Here is a 12,534-nt window from a genome sequence, read left to right as displayed (position 1 = left end):
ACTCTGATAGATTTAATTTGTTACAGGGTCCAGCTGGATTGAAAGGTGAAAAAGGTGACCGAGTAAGTACAAGCTTAACACACATTTACATTTTATAGCTTATTAAATACTGTCTCTTACAAAGGAGCGCACTGTGGTCTAATAGCTGTCTTGTTCTATTTATTAAGGGAGACATTGCTTCCCAACATTTGATGCGATCTGTTGCAAGACAAGTCTGCGAACAAATGATAAACGGTAAACAATGCTTTAAAATACACATCAAAAACCATGTTTCTGTTTACCATGTTGTCAGACTGTGTTGTGAAATTTAAGCATAGTCTTCTGGGTTGAGTCTTTATCAGATTAGGCAGTGGGTTGGCTGGTGGGTAAAGCCAAATGTGTGGGCCACTTGTAGGGTGGACATGCGCCCTACTGTAGAGGGCAGGCCTCTGTTTGAAGGGCTGTGAGAGGACAGGTCTCTATTTGAAGGTGTCTTCTTTGGCTGTCCAATCCAAGTCTCTTTTAAAGATAAAAATGCATAAGAAGCAGATCAGGTGTCCTGAAGCTGCCTATCAGCAGTTAGCACCTGGAGAGCAGACTAAGCAGGTACACAGGTCATCTAGACAGAGCTTTTCTCACCATCGTGAGATGTATTGTATTCCTATTTAAATTATACTAATTATTTCTAAATTTGCATCTCCACATACAAATAACATAGAAGTGTTATGCAAACCTGTGCCTTCTTTTGTCCTCTTTGGTAATGTATTTCCCCCAATGTGTCAATGGCCACCTTAGCCTCTTGCTGGCTTAGTGGTCAAAATCCAGCAGAGCTGGAGGCAATTCTGAATTACCACAGGCAATCACATGCAAGTGGCTGTTCACAAGTTCAAGTTTATTTCCCACATTCTATTGGCATGCTCAAGGTGGTAAAATGAGATTTTTATTGAACAAATCAATACAGAATTGCAGCAAACTTAAAAGTCATCATATGGAAAACAATATTCGATAGGAAACTGGAGGTCTGATTCATGTCCCTTCCTCCAATGCTGGCAGTTGATTTTCTAGAATGGTAGTAGCCATGACAGATGCATTTGGGCTTGGCTCCTTTGTGGCTGTTAGTCGACCGCTTTTTGTGGTAGCAACAATGGTGACTAGTGAGGGCTAGGTTCGGTCCTTCTCTCTACTGCTGCTGCTTTGTAGTAGGGATGTCAGAAAATTCCACTATGGATTCCAGTGGATCCCCCCGGAATCCGTGGTGGAATGGTCTCCCCCCTCGCCACCCCGCGGAATCCCCCCGGGATGGAACTTACCCGGGGCGGATGCAGTGGTGGCGGCGGCTCCGCCAGCAGCTCTGGCGGCAGCTCTGGCAGCGGCGGCTCTGGCTGGTCTCCCTGCCGGCCATGGCCAGGCTGCTGCGGCCGCCATTTGTGTTCTTGCAGCCATGATAGGCTACATAAGTATTTACATAGCCTATCACAGCATAGAGCAGGGACGCAAATGGCGGCCGCTACGCCATTTGCGCCCCTGCCCTTTGCCGTGATAGGCTACGTAAGTATTTACGTAGCCTATCACAGTAAAGGCAGCCACACAAATGGCGTAGCAGCTGCCATTTGCGTGGCTGCCTTTACCGTGATAGGCTACATAAATACTTACGTAGCCTATCACAGCTGCTTTCAAGGACACAAATGGCGGCCACTACGATGGCCACCATTTGTGGCTGCAGCAGCCCGGTTGCGGCTGGAACTCCAGCTGCAGCCGGCCCTGGCTAGTGGCTCTGCGGAGCCGGCCAGGGAGGATTCCAGGGGGAGGGACGGAGCGCCTCCCCCCCTCCGCGGATGACCCGGTGCGGAGCCAGGTGAGTATTTCGTACATCCCTACTTTGTAGTCTTCACTGGCAGGAGCTAGGGATGTACAGATTTTGTTAAATCCATTCCATCTTTTGTTTCGTGGATTGTCAAATGTCTTTCATTCCATCATCCACTCATTGATGGAATTGGATTTTTTGTACAAGAATTTTGTTTGATTGCAAACGTACACATGCCCTAATGCACACTTGTGCTAAGGCACATTACTGCAAATGTGTATGTGCTAATTTGTGCTAGTGCACACTTGCGCTAATGCACACTTGTACGAGTGCACATTAACACTAATGCTCACTTGTGCAAATGGCATTAGTGCAAATCCTCCCCAAAAGTAAAAACTGTTCCACAAGTCCATGGAATCTATGTAACTCAGAAAAAGCTGGTCTACTGCAGAATCCACAGGTCACATTCCCGATTCGTAGAAATCTGAGATCTCATTTGAATTCATTGCAAATTTATCCAACATCCGTAGTGATGACAAATGCAGGCTATTTTTGCCCCTCTCTCTGCTGCTGAAAGTTGGTGTTTTCCTGGGGTGGCAGCAATGTTGGCAAATGCTGGCTGTGTTTGGCTCATTATGGAGAGAAGGAGGCCTGTATGTGACTCCTGTATCTTCACCCAGCTCTTCATTCTCTATCAGTCAAGAATTGCAAGAGTCACGTTTGACTGGGTCTCCAGTCACTGCACTAATCTACTCGTACAGTACATGCAAACTGGAATTAGACTTTTGTGTGTGTCACACTCTTAAGAAAAGACCTTACTGATAAAATATGTGCTGTTTTAGCATGATCAGTTGTGTTTGTTTCAGCTTTGTCATCAGCTGCCAACACTTCCCTTCCTCTTTTCATTCGATTAGTTTATACTATTCATTTTATCTAGGGTTGTGTAACCAAATTAACCAGTGATGGTCTAGAATGGGCTTGTGAGAGCAGGAAGCAGAACTGTGATTTGTTTACCCTTAAAGAAAATTGTGTTGTGCATGCTTTTAGTTAACTCATTTTATTTCTCCAAAGGCCAAATGACCCGTTTTAACCAGATGCTGAATCAGATTCCAAATAATCACTATTCTAATCGCAATGAGCCAGGACCCCCTGGGCCGCCAGGACCCCCTGGACCTGCTGGGACAAGAGGAGAACCTGGGGCTGGAGGCAGGCCAGGGTTCCCAGGCACACCTGGTATGCAAGGACCACCTGGAGACAGAGGTGTGTTGCACTTAAAACACATATGCTTTTTTTTTTTTATTAGCAGACGCCAGTTCCTGCCAAGGAGAGGAATGCTTCACTGGTACATCAGTGCTTAGAACTTCCATAGGGCAGCCATCACACCAAACAGCATATTTTAAACTGAAGCTCAGGAAAATGAGAATGGTTTAATATCGCCTCCTCCATGTGCTTCTTGGACCAAGCAGGGGCAGCATAAAAGAATGGACTGTAAATTATATGTTTCACAAGCATGAACAATTATTTCTCTGACATAACTTACATACTTTTGTGGGGCATCTTTTTTCCTTTTTTTTGTGCTTTAGGGCTATCTGGAGAGAAAGGTGAAAGAGGGATTGGATCACAAGGACCACGAGGTTTGCCTGGGCCACCAGGTGAGTTTTCTGCATCTAATATATTACAGAGCTGTATAAGAAAAAATGCAATATTGTTAGGAAACAAGATGAATAAGCTTTTTAATGTTAGGAAACAAGATTAATAAGCTTTTTGATGTTTTCATGCTGACACACTTACATGTCAGCATGAAAATGTCCATCAAATCTTTGAAGTTTGTATTCAACTTGAAATTTTACATTGGCTGAATCTACACATAGCAGTTATACCATTATCATACCATTATCATAACTCTTGGTACACGTGACACCATTGGGCGCCAATAGTTATGATAACGGTGTAACTGCTATGCCTATGTGTAGATTCAGCCATTATCCCCCTGGAATCAAAATGTTAGGTTAGCCTTTTAGAGGGAGAATTAGGTTTTGTTCTTTCTCTCTCTCTCCCTCGCCCCCCTTCAGTTATAAATCACTTCATAGTATACAAAGTTACAGCATAGTATAGAATATGAAACCTTCACAGTTACTTTTCCTTAGTGGTGCATTATTTGATCATTCACTTATGTCTTGGCAGGGTAGTCAGACTGTCTCATTGCTTCTGCCTTTAATTTACTAGTTGAAACATTTTCTTTTTCATTGCAAAATCTCTAGGAATCTTGCAACAAATTTTAGCTCCACTTAATTAAAGCGCTACATTTCTGTTAACCATGAATATAACTTGTTCCAAAGAAAACATTATCTCATCCATTCTGAAGCTTCAGGGTACCAGAACTAAGGCAGTCCTAGGCTTTAATTGAAGTCTAGTGTGCTTACCTAATGTAGAAGTGCCTCTTGAGATCCCTGCACCTTACACAGAATGGATGTAAACTAGCAGACTCAAATTTTGCCAGAGCAGTTTTCTGTGAATTAACATTAGGGAAATAACTAACAATGAGTTGCATCTTGGGTTCTCTGTGGTTGTTTCATTGACACCATATGCAGAAACCAAATAGAAAAATGTCTTAATTGTATGCCTGAGTGTAGTCTAGACATCAGTTTTGCCAAGCGCTTTATCAGACTGCCTCATATTGAATTGTATAGATATATTCCTTTTCATCCAAAAATTAGGTCCACAAGGGGAATCCAGAATTGGGCCACCAGGTTCTACAGGCTCACGGGGACCACCTGGGCCACCTGGCCGTCCTGGCAATGCGGGTATCAGAGGTCCCCCTGGGCCCCCTGGATACTGTGATTCATCCCAGTGTGCTAGCATTGCTTACAATGGTCAAGGATATCCAGGTAGGTTATTTAGAACTTAAGCTTCACTGAGTATTGAAATGTTTGTTCAGTTTGGATAGTGCTGTGGAAGGAGATCTTCTAGTGAACATACAGTGAATTGGATTCAGAACTAAACAGTAGCCCAACTGTTCGATAGTCTAATCTGTCTAACTGAGCTAGATCTAGAAATTACAATTCAGATTGCTTTTAAGAGTACTTCTACAGTATGTATTTGAAATATGTTTTTGTTCTAAGCAAAAAGTATTGATTATGTTTCAGAAGCAGTTTATTTGTAATATATACAATTTTAGGAGAATATTAATTTTGCTTTTAGGATTTAAATGACCATTTTCTTCTTCTTCTCCTTCTCCTCTTCCCACCAAACTACTTCTTCTGAACAAGGTTGACCACTCATCTAAAGTAAAAAGAACACAGTTGTGTGCCATTTCTGCGTGCATCCTTAATGTTGGGATTATCTATACAAAATTAGTACCTGAAATCAAATTTTCCAAGACCGAATGTCATTCTGTGATACAGTGCAGACAACCGGGGGGAACAGGGAGACCACCATCTCACAATTTGTGCTGAGTTAAATTCCATGTAATCTGTGATTATATTACTGAATGACACAAATTTCTTCTGAGAAGAAGCAGTTTCAGACAATGAACTGCCAAAGGAACAAAAATGCTGGATAGCTATAGCTACTGGGGCACCAAAACATTAAAAACTGGGAAGGGAATAACACCCAAAATAGTATGTGCCATAAATCTAGGGCATCTCTCAAGAAAGGAGTCCAGGCCCACAGTATTGATTACTAGTTTGTGTGCACTGTAGCACCGTATAATCCATAACATGATATTGCTGTTGGTTATGTTGTTTGCCACTATCATAATGTGCATGTATACGTGAATATATATATATATGTACACACAAATTCATGGACTTAATGTTGATGGGTAGAACAAATTTAATAGAACAAACTTATCATGCAGAACTTGCACAAAATCAATAATTAATCTCATTTTTTAAAAATAGAAAATAACACTGCAGTGCTACTCTTCCAGAGAGCAGCCTGGTATACATATATAGATATATACCTATAATTTAACCCTCATAGATGGATCTAGATGAATGAAAAAATATTTTTGCACAGCCGTTCTACCTTGAGAACTAACACCATCTTTGACCTGTTTCAGGTTCCGGCTAACACACTTTCTAAGTCGCCAGTGCTGCTTACAGTTTGAATACAATGAAAATCCGGTTTCTGAGATGTTTGTGCACGTGCTTAATAGGAAGTGTATCTGTATGGATATTTCGCCATAGATAATGGTTAAATGAATAGTGCTGGCCTCATAAGATGAGCAGATTATTTTTTATATGTACTTACTAACAAGTCTTGAACGCAGTAAACAACAAGGATGTGTTGTATTTGGTAAAGCAAGGGAGGTAACCCCAACCTCCTTAACAGTACTCTTCTCTCCAACCTCATACCCAAAAGAAGTCACTAGAAGTCTCAGTGGCAATGGAGGCTTATTAAACTACTAACTAATGGATGTAACACCATGAAACATTTAACTTGGTGGAAGAGAAATGACAATGTAAATAGTAAACTAATTTTGGCTTGTAAATGATTTGTCTGGGATCATGTCCACTAAAATTAGTTAACATCATCACATCATGCTTTTTGCATTAAAGCCTGCTGCTGCTGCTTTTTACTGTGTGCCATCATAACCTCTTCGAAACCTTTTGAAATCTTTCTCTCTGTTGCTTGTTGTTGTCACCATTCTCATCTTTTTTAATTCAGGGCATGGGGCTTTTTTGTATATGTAATCTTCTTACAAATATATAACCAAAACTATAATTAATTTTGCTTCTGGTTTTCCTGCAGTGTTTGGTGTTCCTCCATTACCAGCCCTAGCTCAGTATGATATAAGGAACACTATCAGAATATAGTCTTCACTGATCATTGCCAGTGGTGATAACTTTGTGTAGACATCTGCCACACCCATACAGGAGTTGCAGCACATTGCAGTTTAGAACGCTGAATAATGGTGTCCCAGTGCTAGCACTAATGATGTTACACTAGTGTAAACCAATGGTTGGACAACATAACTAGCACGATGGGAAAAAGCGGCGATTTGCCACTGAAATTCAGCAGCAGCGCTTTCCCCCATTGTGCTACTTACATTGTAGAAGCACTGATTTACGCCTCTGCACTGGTGATAACAGGAGGGCACCATTGGATCTTTCCCATAGAAACTATATGCCTGAGGTTTCCCGGCTTGACAAAAACATTTACCAACTTCATTCATTCGCTTTCAGTTAAGTGCTAATGCTAAGAATTACTAAAATGTACATTAAGGCCCTGTTTTAACTAAAGTTAGATGTGTCGATGTCCCACTGTAATGAATGAAACAAATTAGTTGTGACTAACATAAGTCCCCATTGCTTTTGATGGAATTTAATAAAGACTTAACCTTAGCTAGTGTGAAGCCTAAATGCTTCCTTAAGTACTCCAAGCGCCAAGATTAATTTTGTTTCGCTATTATATATCTGAGACTTACATTATCTTTTACAAGGATTTCTTTTTTCTTTGTTTAATACCTTTCTCTCCTCCCCCAAATGGCCTGAAAAAGAATTTGAATTATTAATCATTACATGTATATTGTGCAAAATTAATGGTAGAGACTAAATTGCAATTCTGTGCTTGCTTGCTTGCTTGGGATTAAATCCCTTTGAGCACTGGGGGACTTACTTGTGAGTAAACGTACATAGGATTTTAGTTTATCATGTTTCAGATACTGATCTTATTATATTATTTTTTGTTTAAAATTGGTTTACTGTAAACTGCCTCAGGAAAACGTCTTGTCTTCAAAGGCAGCATAAAAGTTTCTGAAATAAATAAACGAATGAATAACACATTGCCCCCAATTGTGAATCACATGTGTTCTCTGGCATGCACAAGGAGCTCTGGTAGGAGAAGGCTTCCCCTTTCCTTTTAAAGTCAAGGGCAGCTTCGTGCACAATTCCTTTTGTCTGAGGGAAATGATACAAATGTGTATCAGAGTTCCTGCCTGAATCACTGGCTTAGCATCATTTCACTTGGAAGTAGCTTGAGTTTTTAAAATGAAACTCACTTCTAAGCAACTGAACTTAAGATCAATGACATAAAGTTCTTCACCCACCCCAGCATTACTAAAACAAACGAAAAACAGCTTTTTAAAAGTATCTGTGGATTCAAAGATACGCGATAACTATAACGTTCAATCGGACGACTATTTTCAACCAGAGCCATATGCGCCTGAAGGTGGACCCTACCAGCCTGAAAGTGACCCCTACATAGTACCAGTGGAATCTGAAAGAAGAGATGATGAATATGAGGACTATGGAGCTGATATGCATTCACCCGGATACCCGGAACATATGCGCTGGAAAAGGTCATTACCAAAGAAAGCAAAAACAAAACCATAAGTGATTGCCTTCCTTATTTCCCTTCCCCACTCCCTTTTGGGTTGTTTGTTTCTGTTGTTGCTATCCTTGCGTATGGAGATACATACAGAGTTGGTTGGGTGTGCCTATGTCTCATCCAGTGTTTCCAAAGCAGAAGTGTGCTTATTTCTTCTGGAGGTATCAGGCCCATGTGGGAATAGCAATAAATGTTATCATAGATCTCATTCTTGCTTGAAGTGCTTGTAAAATACCTTTGCTTACAGCGGCTGCATAGAAGTTTAACGAGTGCATTAAAATTATCACAGGGGTTCATTCTCCTTAAGTAAATTAATAAAAGGGAAAACCTTCACAGCTGCTACCAGTGTTTTAAGGCTGGATGCTTCAGCAGTGGAGCCTGCTTCATACTTTTCTTCCTCATCAAATACTTACTCGCAGTTCAGTCATGTTACAAATCTGCATTGTCTAGTGAAACAAGAAACTTCTCTTTTCACGTGTCAGATTTCTTCTGTCTTTGCTTATATCTTGCAGGGCATATACAGCTCTTATACATCTCTTTAACAACCACAAACCTTAAATAATATAGCTGACATCATTGTATCAACTGGATACAGGTTGTTTTTTTTAAAATAATGGCTTAAATTTCCTTGTTTAAGAGACATTAACATTTATGCCAAATTGCAGTCAATCCTGCAAAGATGAAATTGCATGTTTGTGTTGTATATTTAGTATGATTTCCCCTCCCCCAGAATATAATGTTTCGTAGTTATCAAAAATAAAGCAGTTGGAAATTGTTTGCAAGACTATGGATATAGAATTGCTGCTTTTATATTTTAACTGCAAATTGTGAATTTCACTGCCTTATATTATTTATTTCTGAAACAAAAGAGGCATTTTTCAATAAAACTACTGAAAACTTATATGGCTGTGCGTATTATTGTTGGGAATCTTCCAGACTTCAGAGGTTTTATTGTCATGGAAAATAAATGATCAGAAATATTATATTACTTTCAGAAGAATATATCTTGCAGCACGTTGCAGTTTAGAATGTTGAACAATGGACAGTAGTTTATGTTAGGAGCTGAGGTCAGCATTATATTTCAAGCAGTACTTTCCATGCTTTAAAGGTATAATAATTTATATCCCTGCTGTAGAGAGGCCATAACAACAATAGAATCAGGATAGTGGTTCCCAGACTTAGTAGGCCATGTATATTTTTCAAATGATCTGTGAAACCACGGCCTCTGTAGCTCAACATGGTTCTCATATGTAGGGTTGCCACTACTGTAGTCAGGTTTTCCCAGATATTAACCTTTAAAAAAATGCCATGCAGGGGAAAATGTCAAAGGAGGAGGATGTACAAAAGTACATCCAAGTTGGTGGCCATTATTATGTGTGCTAGTGACTTCCATATTTTAACTATGCCTGGCATGTTCCTTTTGTCCAAATCTCCCACCATTCAGCCTTCATAGGATGGCCCCAGGTTCTAGTATTATGAGAGAGAGAGTGAAAACTTCCCCCAGTCTACTTTTTTCACACCATGGAGCAGAAGGAAAAATTTGCAAGTCCCCCATGAACACAGGGAAGCATTTCTGGGTTGTGCATGGAACTCTTTGGATTCCAGACAATGTCTCTTCTATGCCCAAGTGTGTATAAGAGAGAGCCAGATAAGGGATGGAGGTTAGAAGAACAAAGCATTGGAGGTTAGAAGAACAAAGCATTGCAAGAAACATGGGGCTGCCACCAAAAATAACAACCCTGTCTCAAATTCCCCTTCACCCTCCATAATATTTAGTATAACTTATTCCATGCCCTGATGATTATGCTGTGCATTTTCCTGCTCCCCGCAACAGCAGCCACTTATATGGAGTAAAGGTAGGGTGGTATATTGATTAGAATGTTGGAATGGGACTCAGGAGATCTGGGTTCTAGTCCACACTCAGCCCTGAAGCTCTTTGGGTGACTTTGGACCAGTGACTGACTCTCAACCTAACCAACCTCACAGGGTTGCTGTGAGGATAATATGGAGAGGAGGAGGAGCAAGCAACTGCCTTGGATTCCTGCATGAGGAAAAATGGTGGGATATAAATGTAATAATAAGAAATGCACGATTCATGGTTAAGTGTCCTGTATATTAAAATGAGTAAAAAATGTATTCTTTAGTCAATTAGGTTACTACAAAAATTCATCACAAGTAAATACAGACTGAGGATTAAGTCAAACTGGACAAACAGTAAACCTAGTAAAATAAGCAAGGCACATTGGTGTTACATGTTTACCGTTACAGCTGTCTTGTAATGGAGGGGGCGGGGTAAGTGGGAGTGTCAGCACTTCTGCCCTATGAGGCTGTGCTTCTAAGCATACCTATTACATAGTATGACACATTCTAATTAGTGGGACTTGTGCCTGAGTGGATATGCTTAAAATTGGGCAGTAAGACTCAGTTCTTTTTGCAAAATATGAGCTTTTCATTAAAATTCAGTTCGATGCACGTAACTAGTTCCTTTAAGATTGTGGGCTATTATCTGAAATGTTTGAGTTGGTTGTCTTGAAATAACAGTTTGCTGTCAAATTCAGTCAAGGAAAAACAAAGTGTGTTTTAAGAAATGTAGCCACAGGGTAATGATTCTTAGGGTGTGTTAGTATTCAATGGAAGTTTTAAAGTCTGGGGAAGTTGCAATAAAATCCTAGAACAAATATTAACAAAGTTTAGATCCCACACATCTTTGGCCTCGCTACAAATAAGCATTGTAATTAATTTTGCCATTTTAAATTAAGGAAGACAGATGAAAATAATAAGTACATGTGGCAATTTTAATGAACTAAGGGTGCCTCCAGATGAGGCAAATATACCACCCTCACCCTGCCTCATTCACAGAATTTATGGGGGTGGGGTGGGGGTTTCAGGCAAGGTCTTCCACTCATAAGCCTCCCATGTTTTCCCATTTCCTAGCACTTTACCACAGACAGCAATGCAGTTAGCGTGAGGACCCCTTTGTCTGGAAGCACCTTCAGCTAAATTCTAAGAACCAAAAGGTCCTTCAGCTTGGAGACCTCAATTTTTGTTCATGAATAGAGTACTGCAGTTAGAAAATATGGCCTGCCACAGTCCTGAGCCATTTCCCTTGAATGACAGAGAACCTTGTATCTCAAAGATACATTGGGATTCAGCTTGGTTCATTAAAAATGCTTCAGGGTCAATGGCTTCATCTCTCATATCTTTCCTGTGCTGTTGTTGCAGCCCTCTTCCTATCCACAGTATTGCCTTTTCAATTGGACAGATGAAGTAAGGACCTTGTTCTAATTACATATATGAAGTGCTGCCATTTATAGTGACTAGTATAATGGTGAACATAATTAGACCAGTAGATATCTGAATGCTTTTTGTCAGTGAATAGCAGCATATTATGTAGCAGTCTGAATTTGTATACTTCTCCTGAGATCAAGAGATGGAAATAATAGAATACAAAAAGGTGTATCTGAAGAATAAAATTAATAAGGGGTGCATGTGTGGAGTCACGAACAAGGGGCTCTTTGGACAGAGTACAATGGGCACATCAAGGCATACCTCCTCCTGCTTATCCCAATTATGGATCTTTTACAAACATAAAGGGAAACATATCTCAAATCTGAGAGAGGTTGTCAAGCTAACATGGAATGGCCTTGGACATTATGCAGGGTGGGGATGTGAGGTCTGAGAGTGCAAGTAACTCCACTTCCCATTCTCCATATGTCTTTATGATGTCTGAAACTGAAATGGAACCTTTGCATGATGTAACTCACCGTATGGAGAGATGTGAACATTGTATTGTGGGCATGACCCCAAAATGTGGAAAACAGGAAATGTGAACAGGAAGCAAACATGACACACATCAAAGTTATATAACATCTGATGCCCCTCTTGGGTAAAGGGAGCAAGAATGAGAAAGAGCATGCACACATCCGTTTTGTCATTTGAGTTCTTGGAAGCTTTGGAGTAAACAAATACGTAGATTAGTCTACAAAACTGAACACCAATGCTCCTCAGACACATGGCTGGCCCTACTGTTGGCAGAGGAATCCACTTCAGGCAGCAGGTGCTGGACGGCAGTAAGACATCCCCAGGTGCCGAAGGACAGAGGCTTATGTTCACCATGTAGCATGTCCTGCATCCCTTAAGCTAGCTTGCTGCCCTCAGGTGTGGTAGAGGACCTTGTTCCATTTCCAGTGTTGAAGTAATGCAATTGCCAGTTGAGTCTGCTTCCATATGTGGAATGGGGGTGGGGTGGGGGCATCATCTTGTCCTTTCCCTTAGGGGGCAAAATGTCTTGGGCCAACCCTGCTCAGACCCATGCCTATGAATCTCTTCTGCATGCAGCAGCCCTCATTCATTTCAGTGGAGAGAATCTGTCAACACAAAAGAGCATGTGCACTGATCAACTCCCTCCGATCAAAATG

At 40.7% G+C, this 12,534-nt stretch overlaps 1 protein-coding gene across 1 annotated transcript in view; it reads left to right on the top strand.

Moving 5' to 3' along the window:
• Positions 1–9,017, top strand: part of COL12A1 (collagen type XII alpha 1 chain) — a 134,461-nt gene extending 125,444 nt beyond the window's left edge. Inside the window, exons 59-64 of the mRNA XM_084826903.1 lie at positions 27–62; positions 168–234; positions 2,855–3,043; positions 3,367–3,435; positions 4,501–4,671; positions 7,940–9,017. Of these exons, the coding sequence (XP_084683029.1) occupies positions 27–62; positions 168–234; positions 2,855–3,043; positions 3,367–3,435; positions 4,501–4,671; positions 7,940–8,121 (714 nt within the window). The 3' untranslated portion in view covers positions 8,122–9,017. The remainder of the gene's footprint in view (positions 1–26; positions 63–167; positions 235–2,854; positions 3,044–3,366; positions 3,436–4,500; positions 4,672–7,939) is intronic.
• Positions 9,018–12,534: the final 3,517 nt, after the last annotated feature.

This window comes from Heloderma suspectum, chromosome 1, assembly GCF_057233095.1.
Source record: "Heloderma suspectum isolate Gila_16-S chromosome 1, 16-S_ref, whole genome shotgun sequence".
Taxonomy (NCBI): Eukaryota; Metazoa; Chordata; class Lepidosauria; order Squamata; family Helodermatidae; genus Heloderma; species Heloderma suspectum.
Note: the sequence above shows the minus strand (reverse complement) of the source record. Positions and strands in the feature narration are given on the sequence as shown.